The sequence below is a fragment of the Nicrophorus vespilloides genome, unplaced genomic scaffold, assembly GCF_001412225.1.
Source record: "Nicrophorus vespilloides isolate i.1.1-1 unplaced genomic scaffold, Nicve_v1.0, whole genome shotgun sequence".
Taxonomy (NCBI): Eukaryota; Metazoa; Arthropoda; class Insecta; order Coleoptera; family Silphidae; genus Nicrophorus; species Nicrophorus vespilloides.
Window position 1 is genome coordinate 105,446 of NW_017096387.1, and position 22,955 is coordinate 128,400.

General features: G+C 31.1%; 1 protein-coding gene across 18 annotated transcripts in view; it reads right to left on the bottom strand.

Annotated features, from left to right (window-relative positions):
* LOC108556930 (basement membrane-specific heparan sulfate proteoglycan core protein-like) overlaps positions 1-22,955 on the bottom strand; it is a 132,710-nt gene that overhangs the window by 61,400 nt on the left and 48,355 nt on the right. For 16 of the 18 annotated variants that reach the window (XM_017913262.1, XM_017913273.1, XM_017913265.1 and 13 more), the window contains exons 2-8: positions 9,096-9,457; positions 8,958-9,031; positions 8,671-8,833; positions 8,443-8,612; positions 8,180-8,329; positions 6,350-6,604; positions 5,682-5,798 (exon numbers count right to left, since the gene is read on the bottom strand). In XM_017913262.1, coding sequence (XP_017768751.1) covers positions 5,682-5,798; positions 6,350-6,604; positions 8,180-8,329; positions 8,443-8,612; positions 8,671-8,833; positions 8,958-9,031; positions 9,096-9,457 — 1,291 coding nt within the window. The remainder of the gene's footprint in view (positions 1-5,681; positions 5,799-6,349; positions 6,605-8,179; positions 8,330-8,442; positions 8,613-8,670; positions 8,834-8,957; positions 9,032-9,095; positions 9,458-22,955) is intronic. The other 2 variants (XM_017913266.1, XM_017913270.1) reach the window with 2 other exon arrangements.

Here is a 22,955-nt window from a genome sequence, read left to right on the forward strand (position 1 = left end):
ACGCTCATCATTAATCTTTTTTTATATACAAATACGTCGTACTACGAAAAGTATATATCATTTGGCTTGGATATTTTGCACGCGATTCACTTAAATTATGTTTCAGGTTAATATTTATAGACATTTTTAACAACTCTTATTTATCATCATTTTTAAATTATTTATTTCAAAAACTTTATGATTAACTGAAACGATACAATCGAACAAACTAAGAAGACAGAGAAAATTGCAGTAAAGAACAATTAAAAAAAAATTGTAAATAAACACCTAACGATGAAGTAAATTACGTTGTGGAACAAGAATCAATAAAGTGAAGCGTGCTTTCGTATTTGTATTGTTATTGATAATGCGTTCCCATTACATAATTCAGTATTTTCAATAACGACGCCGCCGATTTGACTGAGTAAACACGATGGTGCAAATATTAAGAGGAATGAATTGAATTGTTAATACGGCTCATTAATTGTCACAATATTTGATATTTTAATTGAAGCAAACAAACGCAACATTCAACTCCCGTTTAATTGTCTCGGATACGTGCGCCACATCCTGACGGATTCCTTTATTTGTTTATGCAACGCTCAAAGCTCAAAAGATTTAACAATTATAAAGCTAAATAAAATAAAATTATTGTCTCTTTGTACTGCACATTATTTGAGAATTACCAAATATAATATAAAGATCAACGTTCTTTATGACTTTATTGTATTCATTCATTATTTGCTATTATTTCAAATTGTATCTATGTTATTTTAAATCTAAGAAAAAAAAACAAATTGTTGAATTTCTACACATATATGTAAATCTGCTGAATATCTTGCTACATATTTTGCAGCGGGGAACAAAGATTTAAAGTTCCGCCACTGGCTGCTTCTCTATGTTTTTGTAAAAAGCAACAATTGCTTTTATTCAAATGGATACAATTCCTGTTTTGGTTATATAATAATTTAGATTAAGATTTGCATAAGCCGTAGTTTATGTGATAATTACATAATATAATAGGTACTAGGGTGGAAATAAATAAATGTTGGTGTATTAAATGCAATTATAAACAATATTTTAAGTTTAAGTCAATGATAGTTAGTTCAATGTGAGCAATTACTATTGTAGTTCGTACCACAGAGCTGTGTCATGGGTCCTACTATTCCGTATCTCCTCTAGATATTCCAAACGGCAACATTTACTAAATGTACAGCAATACAAGCATTAACAAAAGCGTAATATACTTGTATCATAGCTCAACTCAAGAAATGGCAAATTATATTATACATAACAAGAACAATGACTTTTGATAATTATTGGCTTTTTAAATAGTTATATAATATTATTTTTTATATCTAATGTATATATGAATGTAAAGTGATAAATTAATTAATTTACTAAATATTTTTATAATAAAATCCAATAAAAATATATATATTTTTGTATATTTTTTCACGAGTAAAGAAAAATATACAAATATTTTAAAAAGCGATGCATTTTCCCAGTTCCCATGGTCTAATTCTAGTTAGTGCAACTGACTAAACAATAATAAAAAAAGAAATGACATCATTGTTTAATAAAGTAAGTATATTGGTCGGGATGAAAAAATGTGCAAAGAGCAAATAAACATTTCTTTTAATAAAAACCATCTGCATACTGAGTATAACAATTTTTTTTATCCTCTTACAAATATTACTGAGTAATGTTGATACATCCATTAACGTTTTCGTTTTCATCGTTTTAAATTTTCACTCAGATCCAATTAGCCCATTATCTCTGATCAAGTGTGACGCAATGGTTCATTTAAAAATCTAATATATTTTAATTGAATGGTAATGAGTTGCGGCTTTTCCTCGTCGCACTTTATTTTGTTCTCATTTCGACGCGCATTCCGTCTGTAGTAATTGAAGTGTTTCAAGTGAAGTCTCCGGCAATAAAAATGGGAACCTTTTGATCACAGGAGGAGAAGTCACCACGTCATTAATATTTATTGTGTTATAAATGATCATTACATGGGTCCTAGTTTTACGAGTTAATGCCACCAAAGGAATATATTATTTGAGAAGGGATGGGATGGGATGGGTGGTTGGTCTTTCTCCTTCCTCTTAAAAGGTATTTCTTGCCTCGCTCGCAATTTCAATACAGATATGCGCCGGAGTATTTTATTAGCGGATCGCGTGCAATACTATTAACATTCAATTTATATGCAATTAAACTCAACGGCATTATGAAAACTGAAATGCATGAAACCCATGTTGAGTATGGATTTATCGTGTTTCTCTTAGTCCGTTTAATTAGATTCTAATACTATTACAAATATTGCCATTGCAAATATGTAGGGCATGGGCGAGTTTTAACTTAATCCGGACAATACGAATAGGTGCTGACATAAATACTGGAAATAGGTAGAGATAGAGTAAGGAAAAAAGGGTAGAGCGAGGAAAGAAGCTGCAGTCTGAATAAATGCATTTAAAGGAGGATTTGAGTGCGGACACACGTTCTACTATAAAACGGCATATGCGTATACAATTTATTAAATATCTTTGTTTTTTAGTCGTTATGTTGTAGTTATCTTAAATGCAGTATGTAAATGAGTTGAGGTTTTTAGTGTGTTCGTTTGATAACGAGAGGGTTGATTGTATCCGTGGAACGTGGATATATCAGTGGTTTCCGACGAGGCGGGACCTCTCTGCGGGGGTGAGTTTCTGGCGGTGGGCTGTGCAGGGTTTGGGGTGAGCGGGGAATTCTTGTGCGGCATCGTACCAGACCGGGGTTGTTACAGCCACAGGTCGACACCGCGACATAATCCCCATCTCCTAGCATCCATTAAGTGGCACATACATGCCCTCAGATTTATTATATTACGTCCTTGGCTTTATTCGAAACTTGATACAACGAAATTATTTTACCATCAAACCATAATATGTTTACTTACAACAATTTTTTAACATCCCAAATCTTACTTTACAGTTTATTTAATTCAGTTTATATGCTAGCTATGATATAATATGTATATAAAGTATGTAGACTAGCATTCAATTAATTAATAGTTGAAATATGAAGAATTCTATTTTTTACACGCTCATTTGTTTCTAAATACTCTAAAACTACATACATTCATTATATCATCAAATATGAAAAAAAATATATTCTTTCCTATTATAGCTTTCAATTTTTACCAGTTAATTTTATTATATATGAGCTATTCCTCCTAATTGTCCAATGACCACAAGCAATATGTTTTATCATATAAATATAGATTAATTACATTTATGTTATAAATTTAAGATTGTACTGTTTCCTTGTATATGTAATTATATTTGTTGAATTGTTGTAATAAAAAGAAGTAAATGGTTTTGCATATTTAACAGAATATTTCTTGTAATATGCGCAGATATTTAAAATATGTATTATGGTGCTTTTATAGTATTGATTTTTCTGTTAATAGTTTTCTGCTGAAAAGGGTGTAATTAATATAATCATAGATATTACATTATAACAGGGTTCTCCAAGGGCGAGGTAAGAGTACATGCGGACGGATTACATTAAAAGTGTAATCAGGAGATTTTTGCGCTTTCAATAAGGTATAATAAGTGCGTCGTTAAGTTTTACGTCGTCTTGGAAATGAATGAATATTCAATAACCAAATTTGCATGTGAAGAGGACCCTCGTAGAAGAAAAAAGTCCCCCCAGTGTAACAAAGGAGAGAGCATATATACACAGACAGTAACGAAAAGTAATAAAAAAGGAACATAGAGTAGCGGCGAAAGAAGAGCTTCCCTCCGGAGGAACGAAGAGCAGTGAAAAAAGAAGCTACGTTCCATTAAGATCGCGGCTTACAAATGACTTTGGACAAACAGTGTCACTTATTTACTTGACTGTGTAAATGCTATACGAAAAAGATTCCTAATAAAAATCTCTCTATAAGAAAATCTAATAAATCAAAAAGGAAATTTCTTCTCACATTGTGATCCTCTCGTCTCCTTCCTTTTTCCCCACTTCGCTTTCATCCACTATTCGCGTTTCTTTTTCTGTTATTTTAACTTCAACAAGTTTTGATTTGAACCGTAAGAGAGGAGATCCGTCCTCTCTTCTCTCCTCCTCTCGTTCCCATTTTATTTCTGTTTTTCCAGAAGTGAATCCATCAGAGAAATGTAATAAGCGCTGATAAAATTGTAGTCGGGAATGAGACAAAAGAAGGCTCTGTAATTCGGGTAAATCGCGGTCAGACACGCTCTTTGATATAGTAATATGAATAAAGTGTGATTACACTCTGTTCGCATTACGTACACAGCGGGGGGCTGCAATCACAGGGCGGCCACCGAACGACAAATCATCCCCCTAGAAAATTATATGTCAACATCTGCATGCGGATCCTTTTTTTTTCCCTTTCGCGCTCTCATCCACAACACAACCACCACCCTCGAAACATTTTGCGCCCAGAAATTGTACAAATTTAATACCCTCCTCAACTACATAATAAATTTCTACCCGTTACAATTACGACAAGAAATAATATCTACCATGCACAAACCAAACATTTGCTCAAAACTTCATTAACCCTAAAATATAGATACAATATTCTTTAAATGATTTGTTTTTATATACATTATAGAATTTGTAATCAAATTTTGTAATAATCATATACGCAAGAATTATATATTATCACATAATTACTTTTCTGAAAAGATCCTTAACTAATTATTTAAAAAGTCAATATTGTCTTAATTCATTAGTTTGTAGGAACTAATTGCAATATTCTTCTGTCGGTGAATTATAAGGCTTCAATTCACATTGGGATTAGAGCTTCTATTACTAGTAAACGGTTAATCGGTTTTAGCGTCCAATGTGATTACCGATCATTTTTACAAAGAAATACCGGCAATTTCGCAGTATTTTTTGATTCGGAAATTGAAAGTAATTGCACAGGAAGAAGTTTTACCAACAATAATTACCTATATTACTAAATATTTTATTATGTAATTCTTTAGTGTTCGATGACATTAAAACTATATAAAAGAACAAAAAGTAAGTATCATGATTTTTGTATACATTATACATGCAATTAATATTTATTTCAGAGTTTTTGTAAATATTGTATGGTTTTTTGAATAAATGTTATTTCTTTAATTTCGAACTATTTCATCCAATCTAACTGGAATATACATAACCTAAATATACATAAACCAGAACCGTCGTATATATATATGGTATGGTTTATACATGACACTGTATTGTTTCCAGAGAGGAAGCTGTCGAGCTTACTTGAAACATAATATTAATTGTCAAAGTACACACATTACAATTGTATACTATTAACGAAATAAATGTAAACTATATGTATTCTTTACAATTCAGAGTTTCCATATTTATATTTTGTATTATATGTTGTATTTTGTACGCATATATGCGGAACGGAAGAAATATTTTTAGAATTTGAGCTTATGCCCATGTGTGATCGGTTGCCCTTATAGATAACATATACTGAAGCCACTACTATTCAATATGTTCAGTCCGCCGAAAAGTTTTAACCCGAAGGTCTCGCATTTCAAAGACGTCGTGTATTCAAGTTATTTTGCATGACAACTATTGAATTTGCACAAACGGAAATAGAACGGCGACGAAAAGATAATGAGCGCACAATATTTACGCATATATAACAACAGCAACAAGAAAAATAACAATAAAAATAAACTGACCTGTACAACTGTCATCATTCTCGTCGGTCTTGTCATCGCAATCGAAGACTCCATCGCATAATTTCGTCTTCGACACGCACCTCGAAATGTCGCATTGAATTTCATCAGTTGAACAATCTAAACATAAAACATTATCAATTAGTATGTGCCATGAGGATATGGTTTCACCATACAGAGATATTATTATATTTAGCAATATAGAACCAAGCTTTAAATTAGACCTTTTATTTTTAACTCTGATCAATGAGCGAATTAAAGCTTTGATTAAAGAAAATTTGTATAATTGTAAACATTTAGTTTAACATTTAACTGTTCATTAAAACAAAATCTATAATCCACTGTTTTGTATTGTTTTCTTGAAGAAAAGAGACGTAAATAAAATATTTGTCCCCTTCTTATGGCGGGGGTGCAAATTAGATATTTGGCCCCAGTTGCAAAATTTCCTTGCTGCGGCCCTGCTTATGTGACGCAATATATTTAGTATTTAGTAGACAGAAGCAACTTTCAATTAATTTGATATTTAAATGATGAAATCACAATGATTTAAACCTGTAAATGTTATTTGTGAAAGGCAATGTGTTTAATTAAAAAAAAAGACGTAACATGAATGGTTAATGCTTTCGGAAACCCAACACCAAGCATTAGTATAAACAAAAGAGTAATTATACCCCAACAGTTTTCTTCGTCTTCACCATCATCGCAATCTTTATGTCCGTCGCATTCCTTTTCCGAGCATATCTGAACGTTATTTTTGCAGTGGTAAACATCATCACCGCGACATCTTCCGGGCAAGTTCTGCGTAAAGTTTGTTTCGTGACTAGGAACAGTAGGGATAGGGAATGATGATCCGGTAGGAATCTGCGTTACCCGCTTTTCAAATTCGTTTCTGTTGCTTCCCACTGGGATTTCTGCCTCTGGTTCAACTATTCAAAAGGAATCCAACATGAATCACACACATTTAACATAAAAAGAGTTAAATTTGTTATAACATAAAATAAATCCAAATCCCTCAACCAGATAATAGTTATATACATATGAAACACAACTAATACTATATTAGAAACAACAAATGCAGATTAAAGTATCAAGATTTTAAATATTGAGCGTCTTGGTGTCATCATCAAGAAGCACCGACCGTTATAAGGAAAATAGTATTTATGCGGAAAGCTATTTACATTTGAATTAGTTTTCTTTCGTATTTCTTTCTTCTTCGTTCTTTTTTTTTTGTTTTGTTTGTTGCTGTTCAGTATTGTGATGAGAGGAAGCTGCAGTAGCAAATTACTTTTCTCTCGCTCTCTTCCTCTTCCTGAAAACAGATTGCAATTCTTCAAAACCACTGCGGCGGCGGCCAACAGCGTTTTAATCTATTTCAAATGTTCACAGCCGACGACCCCTATTTACAATTGTAAAACTCACACGAAGGATTGCGTTATGCGTCAAGTTTAGTTTTGCACGATCACCCTGTATGATAAATAAAATATCACTTGGGCGTTAAAATCTGCAAATATGCAAATACGTTGGCCCTTCGGCGCATCCAGCAATCAATCGTGCTTTTAATAATATCAACATTGTACAAAACCGCAGTTTAAAATCTATCGTGTTGCTGTAACAAATTTAATATTGACAATATTCAACAGAATGTTACAAATTAAAAAAAAATCGTTTTTTCAAATCCTGAAACCAATTTTTTTTAAAGTTATATATTAGTTAGTAAGCTTAACGTCCTGTAAGCTAATATTAATTAATAGAGTTAGAATTATTAACTATTACCTAATTCAGAAAGTCCGATAATACACGATTACAGCCGGAGGCATGTACGTGTCAAATAAGTAAACTTTATGTACAGATAAGTCCACGTTTAGTACTGAATTTGCAAGAGCAGTTCAACCTACGATCCATAAGTTCTATGTTTATGCTACATTGTTAGATAAGCGATATGCTTTGATTTTGAACAATTCTTCCTGATACTAAAAACTCTTATTTTTATAAAATTTTGGAAACAATGAAAAAAAAAACTATATATGAAATTTTTTTACATTAAACAATAAATAATATAAATATATAAACAAGCTGCAAGATGTAAATTTCTAAATATACTTTGATGTTTTCAGTATTATTTTATACTTGGATTTTGTTTTAGAAGTCATTCTAATTTGATGATTTTTACATGTTTCACCTAATTATAGTATAATCATATAATTGTGTGTCAACTTTTGACGGATTCTCCTTAATTTCTTTCAATTTGTAAATGTTCAAATCTTAGCATAAATTAATCATAACGTTTCTTGTAGAAAACTAAAAATCTTGATATATATTAATATAAATAATGTATGTATCAACCTGAGAAATCTTAGAGAAAATATCTTAAAATTACGACTAAATATATACAATTTTTATAGAAATACTGTGCTTTTAAGCATAAAAATAAGCATTAGATATATTTAAAAAAAAACTAATTAAGTTAGAATAAATAAAAAAGAAGCAGCAGTAAAACCTACCATCATCGGGAGGACAACCAGTTTCATCGGATCCATCTTCGCAATCGATTTCCTTATTGCAACGCGATTCAGATGGAACGCATTCACCATTCTTACATTGCAGTTCGGATTCGTGACAAACATTTGTTTCTACAGCATCTTCTCGTTTTGCTAATTAATAAAAATAAAATAATAATAATAATAAACAAAAAAAAATAAAAATAAAATAAATAAAAGAAAAGCGTGTCCATGCTGAATATATATCATCACATTGATGTGTATACCTTCGAATCTCTTAAACCTGAAGTTATCCAAATTCACTTGCAGTTGACCAATCGAATTTCTGGATTGAATCTGTTTCACCAGAACGGATTTGATTTTCTCTTCGTTGTAATATCCTTTGCTTTCAATATCGAATGTGACAACGATACCGAACACATCGGAAGAATGTGGTCTAAAATTAATGAAATAAATGTAAAATCCATAAGACAATATTTGTTACGTGTACTTACTCGATGGTTATTACTTCGGCCCTTTGATTTCCTCGTGTTTTCTTGTAGAGTTCATGGATGTCGTCCACAAATGTTTTCACAAATGTTTTGTAAGTGTCTGAGGCTTTGTTTGTGTAATCTTGACTCATCGGTTCCATAACGGTCATAACAACCCGATAATAAGCTACAAGAAGAATTCAATTAATTCACAAATTTGTATTAATAAGTAACTAGTTTTTATGAAAAAATGACCTAATTTTTGTTGAAGTGCAACAAAATTAGGTTGACATTAAGAAGAGCATATTTACCAGGTCCATCATTCTCAATTTTATGCGAACCCGAATAATCACCGGAATTATCTGGCATGTCTTCATCGTCGGAACTTGAAATAAAATAAAAGAAGTTAATTAAAATTTGTTTACAGTCAAAATCAATATATATATTACTTGTTGAATGAATGAATCTCGTAGTCATCATCGTTGTTATCCTGGTTATTTTCCTTATGGTCGTACTTGCTATATTCTTGACTTCCTTCCTGGATCTGATCCTGATCCTGATTATTGTCGGTAGTCGCAATATTTTCAGTCTCCTCATCATCTTCATCCTCTTCCACATCTGGAGCAGGAGTAGTAGTGAAGAATGGCCACGAAAATAATTGTCTCTTTATTCTATGCACAACTTTGTTGATCCAATGCGGTTCATCGTCTTGACTAGATTCACTAATTACATTATGCGATGCATCTCGAATTGATATGTCGTGATTGGTCGTCGGGTCGTCCGCGGTTTCAAATATCAAATCGGAATCGATCTGCAGACAAAAAGAAAAAGAAAATTAGAATAGAGGAAACATGGGTGCAAAATAATGGTGAAGTTTGTGTAGGCGAGAAAACGATGCACAAACTAAATGCAAATTCGTGCCTTCTAGATTAGCACAAGCCATCCGCCTAACTTTTCTTCCTTATTTCGCAAATTTGTTTTTCAAACAAAATGTTGGACGACACTTTCGGAATTTTAAATATGCGCCATAGGTCATCGCATTACGAGGTGTCTTCGAAACTCGAGGGGTAACGTCTTAAATACATCTCGTGCGGCGAATACCGACACTTAAATTATCGATGGAGATGGACGCACAAACTTCGCACAGATCGTGACGTATCTCTTCACTCTCCACCACTATTAATTCAATGTATTAAACCGAATGTAAGAAAAATTGAGAGAGAAAAAAAAATCAGGGTAGGCTGTGTTAAAAGCGAGAAGTTAATACCGGCACAAGTGCGGGGTTAGATGGGCTATCAGCCTCTGATATCGCCTTGATATGAAGTTATGGCTCGGATGTGGTTAGATTCACTGATGTGATACACATCGATACCAACATTCCAAATATGATTGTGTGTAGTATATACACTAGATTCGGTTTCGAAACTCTTAACTTTCCGGCCCTTTGCGATAGCAATCTCTGTGCATCAGTTTACATCGAGATTAACTATTAATTTAAATGGAAATAAACTGCAGCAGAAACAAGTCTGCAATACCTAACGTACAATAAACCTCCAAGAATACTCCATTATTCATACTTCAATTACATTCATTGTTTACCATCATTAATGCAACTTATTGTCTAATTAAAAAAAAATATATAATTAACAGTGCGTCGTTTTTTTTTTAATTTATTTTTTTAATACAAGTTGTGGCCTACCCAAATTACGTTATTAATGATATGACCATTTAACACGGTGCATATTCAAAACACTGATTTATTTTGGAACGCCGCAAATTTTCCACCGGCTAAATAAATAAATGTACCCGATTCGAATATAAATGTTATAGACGAAAAGGGAATAAAATAAAACGGTCTCCATTAAATTAATCACTGTTTACCGATAGGTTTTATATTAATATTGTTTTTATTCAGAATCTGTAAATATTGAATAATACACTTCTATGTATTAACACTTCGAATTATCCGCATTAATCTGTTAAGATACGAATTTAAAGTAAAACCAATATTCGAATTAGTACTTGTAAGTATAATTTTTGAGTCTACTGAACTGCTGAAAATCAACGTATAAAACACAGTTTCTGGTATAAGAAAAACAACTTAAAGTTTAAGTTTTTAGTTTTGTTTAACAATACGTACTTATCGGAAATTCATTCATTTTAGGCAATTATTTATTGAAATTGAACTGAATTCATAATATTTTCATAAAACGAATATTCGCTTATTATTATGTAAATTAAACTAAATGAGTCGATTAGAATGGAAATAATTTTATATTTAAAATAACACAAATTAGTATAACTAATTATAAAATATGTATCTGAAGAATTTTTGCAGAGTACTGCAGATGGGTCAGAGTGACCCACCTGACATTTGTTTTCAATCGCATTCATTAGGAGCAAAGCAATCACGGCAAGAGGTACTTATTTTATTGTAAATTTCCGGGCAAATATTTTCTTGAAATATTATCAATATTTGGATTAGAATAATTTTGGTTTCTAATGTACCTAAACGGAAAAAATTAGGTACATTAATGTATGTTTATATAAGAAAAAGAAAGCACAAATTTGTTATATATCTTTACTACAAAATTCGGTACATGCGAATAATAATAATAGTATACGATGGTCCAATTTGTAATGCATCACAGAGGCTGGATCATTTTTTTCAGATAATACCATATAAAATACAAGTATGTAATGCGAGTTGTAAGGAGATTCCCGAAGAGGAGCCGAGGATTCAGACGGTTGGCGAACCTTGGGGTACGTGAGGGCTTACGTAAGGATTTGGGGGTTGATTCTTAAAACAACCGGCACCGCGTCTAGTCCAAACACTATTTGGTGTTAGCAGACACATGATGTGAAAATTATACAACTCTGATACGACGATTTTAAGGGTTCAGACAGCGTTCGTTCCATTTTTTTTTTTAATTTTATTTATTTTTTTCTATTCTTAACCAACAGACAGTTTATCTGGTAACAAATCGGAATGGTAATAAGTGAAAAATTTAATAAAGATAAGCGCGTAATTGAAGCCGTATCAATCCACTAAGCAAATAGGTAATTTTCGGGATCAGATCAAGCACGGAATTGATTTATTATTCATCAATTACCGCGCGGCGCACTCATAATTTATATCCGTCCAGGTATAAATAATTTAACGAGCAATGAACATTTCCTAGATTACCATCGTATTATTAATATTTGTATTTGCCTTGTTTTCGAAACATATTTATCGTGTACCGAACGTAATCATATATTTATTGATTTCAACATATTATTTGCTAAAGAAAAACTGTAACTGAGATATAACAAACCATTTCCATACATTATTCACATTTTCTCTACCTAGCTTTATTACAATCTAAGTGAAAAAATGTATTACATTATGGATTATATATTAATAATAAAAATGCTATAAACAAATAACTCAGAAATAACTACTTCAAAACATAAGAAAATTATTTTTTTTTACAAATACTTATTACGATTTCATAATAACATTGATGAAGAGATTTTGAATTAAATTATACAACATAAAAAAAAATCCTAATTGAAATTTATTTCAATTAATGTATCATCATATAAAAATTTAAAAACTTATACTCTTCAACAATTATGATTCCGATACAATGTTTAGAAATAATTCAAATTATATGTAAGAAACGAAATAATTCAAGTGGAAATATAAAATAAATTATTACAAATAGAAAAATTATAATTTCTTGATAGTAGCCAAAATCTCCAACTATTAACAGTTTTATTGAATCTATTTGCTTTCAAAATCTATTTAATGACCTATCATGTATTTTACTTTTATAATTATAGAAAATGACTTTGGTAAAAGTTGTTGGAATATTACAAATTACATAAAATCGTACTATATTTGTTGATTATTATTTCGAGGAAAATTTAGTCAAATATTTAATTCATTAGTAAACATAAATATCTAATTAATGTTGTAATTATTTAATTTAATTAAATTTCATTATGTATTTGAAAATGGTGTCATTATAATATACAAATATTAGTTAGTTAATTAAAATTCTAATGCATTAGAAAAGTAGAAGAAAAAAATAGGATGTGAAAAAATTTTGAAGTGTACTTTGAAAACTAATAGCATTATACATAATGCGGTTCAAAATAAATGCATATAGTTTGGGAAGAAACTAAAAATAATGAATATTTAAGGGTATTCGAGGGTGTGGCGAAAAAAAGAGAAGAAGAGGGGTGGCCAATCTGTAGTCGGTGTCGCGGTTTGTAATTTGGGACTAATATGATCAATCTGGTGGCGTTTGGGAGTCGGAGCACGTTCTCGCTATTCTCCGACAACTTCTCACTTCTTGAGGGGATGATGCCGCTGCTGCTGCTCGGGGGTCGCGGGAAAAATAGGCCCCGGCTTAAAATAAAGAAGAAGCAAAAAAAAGAAAGTGTACGCGACGGAGAAGTTGAAGTAGGGGAGGAGAGAGAGAGAGAAACTGCAATATATTTCTGAGTTATTACCGGGTGTCGGATTACGTTTAATGTACTTGCATACAGAAATAGAGCGGTTGGTCTTGGTTTTATGGGTCGTTTCTTTAATTCGTTTGTCTCCTTCGACACACTTTGTCATTATTATTTTAAGAAATTACAATATTGAGAGACGTATTTTCATGGCCAGACGACGACGAATATCTGCGTTTGAACGTTCCGCAATTGATATGGCAGTTATATTCAAATTAATTACCACCAACCAAATGTACTAATATACGCAGACATATATATATGTGTATATTTATAGGTCACCATTCGTTTACGTCATGGACAACAAATTAAATTTGTCGGCTCGTTTCGAACTATAAAAGCGACATGTCAAAGATCAAATGATTTATGCTTTGTACTAAAATAGAACAACATTTTCATTTAATGTCATCAGACTCATCTGATTTAATTACTCTTAATTTACTATCTAATAAAAAAACATATATCACAATTGAATTCTTATAAAATATTAGAATGATTTAATTCATAAAATGAAGATATATTTTTTTGTGGCACAAGTGATTTGTTGAAAGTGACAAATTAATATATTTAATAAATCATGTTTGTTATAGTAATTCCGAAATGCAGACTGATTGTAAAAAGTTCAAAGTAATGAATCATGTCCGTAGTCTACTTGAAGAAGTAAGAAGTATTTGAATGGAAGTTGTTTTCAAGTAGAAATCAAATTACAATTACTTACTTTTAGAATAAATACTAAAAATATTGATTATAAAATGTTTAAAGTATGGATCATGTTCGTTACAATTATTCATTTCAAATGTGCTTCATCTAGATTCTAGATGAAGCAAGTTATTGAATGGAAATAGAGTTTTCGGTTGCAACTGAACAATGGAAAGAACTTCAATACGTACAAAAATTATTCGCATCATTGACGAACAAAAAATTGTGTAAGTGGCTTTCATGCTGCGACTCTTTTGTATAATCCGGTTAACGCGATAAAAAAAAAGTTACAGATTTTAGTATTGTCGTCAAATGGGAATGTTGCTGTGCAATCGCGTAAATGAAACTGGTAACGCAATATTGCAGCAGCAACTAAGGACATCCCCTTTTCGGATTGGAAATAAGAATAACACCCTTCACGCAACAGGTGGTGGTGTGTGTGTATGTATTTATTATCCCGCAAATGGTGGATGAAATGTGTGCGGTTAGGAAATGCGAATTCTGTGGAAAGAACCGACGATCCGCTCAAAATGAATCGAAATATAATTATTAATTATAAATATGTACGTACACGCGAAATTCATTAATCAAACAATCAATTCAAGCAGATATATTTGCGTGCGAGTTTTAAACCCTTAATCAATGCCAATTCGAAATGTTTTATTATTGTTTTTGTCATTTATTGGAATTAATGCAACATGGAAGGTTATTATTGTCAGACTTAGAAAAACAAAACAAAATATATGTAGTGAATCGATATTGCTCTTGCGTCCTCCTCCTCCTCCTGTGTGCATAATTTCATTTCCTCGATCCGGCCAAGGATTTGAAGAGGAGAGATGAGATGGCATTTTATTTTAAGATTTACTATTAGATTTAGTGGCAGCCGTAAAGAAGATAATAAATTGATGGTCCTTTTTTGTTTCGTCCTGCTGCTATCCCAGTACGCAGTAGTCGATAATTCAAAAAGCAAAGCAGAATGCTTTAAAATTAGATTGTTCCGAGTGCACCACACCCACACATTTGTTTATTATCGTGCATTTCTAAACAATTGAGAAGAAAAATTGAGTTTTATAAATAAGGATTGCCGCATGCGACGACCTCGTATCTTCATTAAATATGTGCGTTTCGACCGACGAGCTTGTTCTGGATCTCCTTAATAATGAAGTACTTGCTACTCGAAAATACGACAAATATTCACATTATATTATTCTGCATTTATATTTTATACTAGCTTCGAATATACACTTTTAGTAGAAAGATTTAACTGCTACATGATCAGAACTATTTTAATTTGTACAAGCAATTACTAATATTGAGCCTTTCATACTAAGTTGTTTTTGTTAACTAATAACGTATTTCAATCGTCTATTTAAAGAAGTTGGAAAATGAATACCCATCATTGCTTAACTTTTTCAAAGTAAATAAACCAATGGATGCGACGAGTGTTTAATTAAAATAGTTTGAAAATATCACTGAATATTTCATAATCGGAATCAGATTTATTGGATGCACGTATTCAAAGCGTTAATGATCGCAATGTGCCTGTCGTTCAAATAATCATAACACCATTTGTTCCCTAAATGTTTCATTTATTTATATATATATTCACGATCATAAAATAGTCGGCAATTAATACCTCTGAAAAGTGATCCAATTGCGATTGCCATTTTCCATCGGAACTGCACGTAATTGCAATCACGTTAATTTAGCCATTGAAAATCACAAAAACAATAATTAGTTAAATAATTAAACGTAGCTATTATGTTAAATACACGTTGCGAAGTGAATTTAAAATTCATTTCATTTTGATGTTATTTGTATTCACTGAAAATATTTATTTATACTTAATAAATAATAATACAATTAAGTAATTAATAATTATATTTTCGCAACTTATACTTCTCTTAAGTTAACGATGACTATGTTGGCTAGCAACGTGACATTATTTTAACAAACATCTTTAAAATGGATCTTTGCTCCAAAAAGGTTGCTTACCTCTGGTTTAATGGAAAGTTTATACTATTTTAGCAGCATATCATTGATTTATGAATTTTTTATTTCCATTATAAAACCATTACAAAAAATCAGTAGATAATAATTCAGATGTAAAAATTTGCATGAACTCTGTTAATTATATAATTCATAGTTGTAATCATTTACACCTTAATTAATTGAATTCATTTTTTGTTTCATTTAAAATCCGTTACTTTTATCTAGTAATAAAGCTGATTTTTTATTACATATGGTTCAGGTATTTAAAATATTTTATTTGTAAAAAACTAGATTTTTGGTATTTGAATTTTAATGACGATTTATTATTTCCAAATTAATTTCCATAAAAATGCAATATGGGAATTATTTGCATATAATGCCATAAAAAATATATAAATGCGATGAACCATAACAGATATTAATCATCTGAGTCTAATAATATCTGTTCTTAAATATCATTGTTTAAAAAAAAAATTGGTCATAATTATAAATATTTTTTAATGCGAATAGTAAATGGAAGAAGTAAACACGTTTTATTTGTATACGTATTACAGTTTAGACTTTGGGAATCATCGTGACGCATAAATATAAATTACTTTTACAACTGCCAAAATGTTAAATAAGAAATGAAATTGGAATACATTGGTATTTCATTAACTCTTGAAATTCAATTAAATAAGAAAAATACTCAGAAATATAAATTACTTTTAAAATCACCACATATATTTTTAGAATTAAATGTAATTGGATGTATTGTTTTAAAGTTTATTTTTAAGTAGACTATAAATTTCGGTATAAAATTCTAGAGATGAAGTATAATTATGAAGTCTTACAATATGAAATTCTTAAGTTTATGAGTATAAATGTTACCAATCAATGTTGGTATAGTATTCCATGGATGAGGTATAAATTATGAAATTTGTGTTAGAAACATAAAGCATCGTTTAGTGCGGCGGTTTGCGTTGGATCTGAGCGAAATCTTAGAGTCACGTCCCGAACTGTAAACGTAGAAATACGCAAACATCTGTGGCGGTGGTGCCAATATACACCAGATATCATAACACCCTAAATATTCACGAGTGGTGTGCTGCTATGTATGTATGATATTCTAGCCATCTTTATCCCGACCGTATCTAGTTTATTTATGATACGAAACAAACTAGAATGAATAGTGGAGAAAGAAAGAGAAGGAAAGGGGGAAACCCCATGTGGATGGTGCAGAGAGTAGGCGGTATACAGGAAACTATATGCATGTGTGTTGCCGAGCCGCCGATATTACGAAGATGCAAAGTTAATTTTTAAATTCCGCATTTCACACCAAAAACGACGACGCCCAAATGCGATCTTTATTTAAAATTTAATAAACTCCTCCGAATACGTAGCTTAATTGAATTAAAAACGAATGTGCATCACGACGAAAGAATGTCCAATTGATACAAATGAACGCTTTCATTAAATATCAAAACATCATCCAAATCATTAAATCCAACAATACGCGATAATTAATAATCGATGCGGATTTGCTGTACTCATTAAATAACGCATGTTATTAAAACGGTCGTTAATTTATTCGCAGTTACAATTTAAATGCATTCATTAACTTTGCAGTTTAAAGTTTCAATTAAAACTAACAAAAAGTGCAATAATCTACATTAAACCGAAACCATAGAGAGGATGTATATTTCATATTAAAACCAACATATGATAACGTATTATCTGCTCTGCGTTGTTTATATTAAGTGCAATTTAATACTATGTTCTCTGCATACAACAATTCCCGTTTTTTAAGAAGCTTATGACTAATGCTTCGACGTATTTCGAAGTCACGCAGCGAAGTGAGATGATTTATCCGTATTGAAGGTTTTAAAGGAAAGTCTTAAAATCTTAAAGCTATGGTTAAGTGTATATATTTCAGCTCTTACTTAACGCACGTAATAGGTATTCATTTTGTAATCCTCTCATTTGAAGAAATCCATAAGTATGTGATTAAAGTATTTTCTTAAAATCATAAAACAGGATCAAATGTATATTGCTTTAAAAAATATAATTTCGTAAACAAATAAATGACAGCAAATAAGTAAAATTATATTACGATTAAAGTATACACTTATACCAAGTATCATTCGTACACGAATTATTGAATTAATAATGTGTTCGATCCATAACGATAAACATCTTTTTACAAATTGAACACGCACAAATTACCAATCAGCATATTCAGGTTACAATTCAAGTAATGTACCTGCACTCACTTGATTTAATTTAATTACAGATGATAGATAAACTTGTTGGTCTTCTATTGTAATGTTTATATAATTACATGAATTTTTAACGTCAAAACTATCGATTCATTATTATCAATTTTGAAGATAAAAATACTGTAAAATCTCAATATAATACGTAGAATTTATTCAAATTTGTATCAAATGCAAAGTTATTTTATTCATTTTTTACTTATGTTACTTTGTATTCAAGATTTTACTGTAGTTATTGTGAATTTAAATGTTTGTTATTTATAAATATTAAGAAAGATGGTATGATTATGAGAAACGTAGGGAATTTGAGCAGTGGACGTTAATATTAATGGTTTGAGAGTGGACAGCGAAATTGTGGCCAGAATATCTGAAGGAATATTTAAAATAAGAGAGGGAGAAATAAATAATTCTGGTGGAGAGAGAGCAGGAGGTGATTGATGGTGGATGATGATGCGAGGCTGCAAAACGTAACGGTAAACCGAGTATGACTTGGTTCAACTTTATACCAGGATGTGTAAGAGCAAAAGGTGTATAACATGGACAAGTATTGGTTTCGAGTATACAATATCTTAGCCGGTATAATAAGGCACATTAACGGTGCTCGGTGTTCATTTCCCGGCTATTAAGAACTCCCAATTAACTGAATTTCATGATGCTCTTCCAGCAGCGGCAACAGCAGCAGCCCTGGAACATTTCGAGTTTTCATTTTTGCTCCCACACGTGCAATTCGTACCGAATTTAAGCCCCTTTCCGGTTATTGTAGTTTGTGTTTAACCCGATATTTATTTCGCCAGATGGAGGAAACCGTTTTACATACCCAAAACACGCTGTTTAATTAATGCTCTCCCTAATTTCTTAGCTAACTCAGTTGGCCGAATGCATTATTTAGCGGCTAATTCTGTATTCCCGGTGCCAATTGGCCCGCAATATAAATGTAAAATTATTTACGAGAGGGAACAAAATGGGACGCGTATAAATGATTTGATAACCACCCAAATTTATTAAGAATGATCATGGACTATTATCGTAGCGACTATTCTTGATTCCAAGATACATTCCTACGTTATGATTATATAATAACTATTTAATTTGTAATTACAACTAAGGTACTGCAATAAACTATTAAATTAGGTCACGTAGTGGTAATATTAAATAGAATAATAAATAATTAAAAAAAATAATTATGAGTAAAACTGTTTCCATTCTCGGACGTATGAGACATAAATATCCATCGAATATACCAACTTCTAATGATTATCATACTGATTTGACAACTCTAATTGCAGATACATACATGAGTTGGAACGCCTGGTATACCAAGTCATTCATAGTCAGGATGTAGCACAACAAATAAAAAAATATTTGTCTGCTCACCAACAGCTTTTTTTTATATGAATCACTTTTGATAATGAAGATGCAAACGCAGCTTGTCCGCAAATGTCTCCTCCGCTCATATTCTCAAGCATAAAAACATGATTAAAAATTGCTTCTACTTCTTTTTTTCACAGATGGCTGAACTTATAAACTTGATTACTGAAGCAATAAGTTTTTCTGTTTCCCATGAAATAAAAATTCTTGTAGTAATAAATAATATTTTTTTTTTAACAATTGAAATTACCACAAAATATGTAAATAAATACTGTTTACTTAACCTAGTTTAAAATAGTTCGCTTATTAAATAGGTATTGTTTTGTATAATGACCTTCCTGTAGAAGCTATTGTGATTATAGATATTCATTAGTAAGATTTATTAATGAAGAAATTAGTGTTCATTATAACTGTGAATAATCAATCAGTTTTATTTTGTATTCTATTCATGGAATGCAAATTATTATTAATTACATTGGTTCGTATCACTAAGTAAACACAATAATTAATCCCGATATAGTTTATCAAATTATTTCTACAATATGTAAATGTATACGGACTAGTTAAAAATAAAAAGCTATTAATATCTTAATAGTTCTGTTTTCAATTTGCTTAATTTTCGTATTTAAATATTTTATTACTTATTGCTATTGATCTTTTGACCTGTCCATAAGATCAAATAAAATATTACTGATTATTGACAAACAATTATTTACCATTACCAATCTTAATGACATTCTATTTTTCTATCCTTATATTTATTAAAATAAGTTAAGAATAACGAAACTTAGATCCAAGATTATCGACTGATTTTGTCAACGAAGTTTATTCTATTATAGTAAAAATAAAATATTATAAGTTAATAGAAAATAAGTTTTATTTATATGAACGTTTCTCAACCGTTTTTGTTGCGCGACACAACATATTTGTTTGTAAACTCAATTTTTTGTTTATCTTTCGCAAAATATTGAAGGTGTTAGCTGTCAAATATATAATAAAACATATATTTTTAACTTGCAACTACTACCGACAAATCAAAAAGCAATAATACTATCTATGGGTCAAAATGACCCGTTTATTGAATATTTAAAAAAAGACCAAATTATTGATTTTTACAATAAGTCATTTAATAAAGTACCTTTCTTTGCTACTACTAAAAAGTGCATTAAAAAAATACTGGAATAATTAAATTACAACAGAATGCGAATGACAATACATATCAAGTGGGTCACTCTGACCCATCCGTAGTACTTACTGGTTAATATGGATTCTTTTGGAAATTTGAAAAATATATATTACTTAAATATAAATTTAACTTGTTAATTTATCAAAAACATCTTGTGCATTGTTTATATAAGAATTATTTGTTAAATAATATACGATATTGTTATGATAAAACTATGAATTAGGTTTACTATATAATACGTTACAAACTTTGGCAAGCTATGGGTTATCGTAAATATTTATGCGGTGAGATGTTAGTGCGGATTGTGTATGTGTAATAGTTAGTGCACTGACTTCGTGAGTGTATCCGAACTATTTATAAGTTGTATGGTGCAAGGTCTACATAATCTTGAATTGTTTGAAACCGCGAGCTCCGTAACAATATTCTTGAATTGATGCAATCTAGATAAAATATTTATATGAAATAAAAAATGAAATTGGCGAGCTTGGAACTATTTCTAAACGCGCCGGTATTGGAAATGGAAAAGTTTTCGGGGCACATCAATAATCTGATCGTACATGTGTGTCGTCTGTGTGTACTTATACATAAGATAACATCGGTTCAGCAAAGTCTAAGTAAAGCCCTGCGACACGCCATGAATGCGCTGGGTGGGTGTAGTAGGTAGGTTTAGGGAGGAAGGACCTTTGCAACTTCTTGTATTCCGGACGCGGTTTTTGATCTCCGTAGTGGGCTTATCATTTATCTTCCGGCGGATCCGTAATTTTGTTGATTAATAGGATTAATGTGATTCCGCGCTGATGGATTTATAGTTTCGCATTATTGCGAAGCCGATCGATGGTCGCGGAATTTATGAATTGGAAATGGCACGCCCGGAATTTTTGCAGGACCAGGGAGGAGGGAAGGATCCGGCGTAAAAACTAAAAGAGAGAAAAAAAAAGAACACAGAATCTCATCGCATCCCATCATCTTTCCGTGACCGGCGAATGAATGGTGCTGCCACTGGAAAAGCTCTGCATGCAAGAACGTTCTTGTCGTCACCGTTTTACTCCGGCGAATGGGGTACGAAAGACTTAATACCCAAACAAATTATGTAAAGGGAGTGCTTTACATTTTTATTAGGCGTAGTGGAATGGCCGTGGAGCAAAAAAAAGAAGGAAACTCGTGGAAGATAAATGGACGATATAAAGAGCAATAGGAAGGACTCGGAGCTCCAGTTCAGATGTGTACGTTTATATACATATATACCCAAACACGGAGAGGGAATCTTAGTGGTGAAAAGTTATGATGGATTAGTCGTAAGCTAACGTTCTCACCATTCCAGCAATAGTGTATCCCCTCTATTATAAAACCAGCTGGATAATCGTCGATGAAATCGCAAATGCACATTTCCAACGTACACATTTTCCGAGCCCTTTATTTTCTGCTTAGCAAATTGCCACCCTCGTAACCCCAATGCAAAATTTTAAATTAAATTACGAAATACTAATAAATTAAACGTAAAATATGAATTCTCAAATTATCTGCGCAGACTAATGACAACGTGCAAAACGTAAAACAAAAAGAATAAAACTAAACAAAAAAAAATCTCATTACACGTGGCCGTGATTTATTCTTGAGATCGTAATGCTCGCATGATAATGTTTTTATTCCAAGTGGTTAATGTGAATCAATTTATTACTGTAATAAGTTGACAGACTCGTGTATAATTTATTATAATTATCTGGGAACAATGTGCGTAAAAAATCTATTTGCTGTCGTAAAATAACAATGTGCACGATGCAAGGAATGCAAGTTATGAATAAAACGGTTGCTGCTCACGAGATTCATATCTGCATGTCAGATTATGTCAGAAATGTATTTCATATACAGAATTGCAATTTATCTTCCGCAAAATATTGAAGATTTATTGGAAAAATGTAGTTAATACTCAAATACTATACATATTACTAATTTTTAAATAGTTTCATTTCCATAGATTGGTTACAGATTTTAAGTTTATTGCTAGTTAATATAGACCTATAGTTTTTCCTGCTTTAATCATGTAATTAAATCATAATGTAAATCATTCTTACATAAAAGTACAATCATTTAAAGTTAACAATTATTAGTTACAAACTAGTTTATTTATACAAAATGAATACACTATTGGTTAATTATTTTATTCTAATTAAATAGAACGAATTTTCAATTTGCCTTTAAGCAGATTTATTATATTTCTATTGATTTCACACAAAAAAGATAATAGTTTAAAAAAAGATGAAACAATTCTAAAAAATGTTACACGAAATTATTATTTTTGCGTTTTA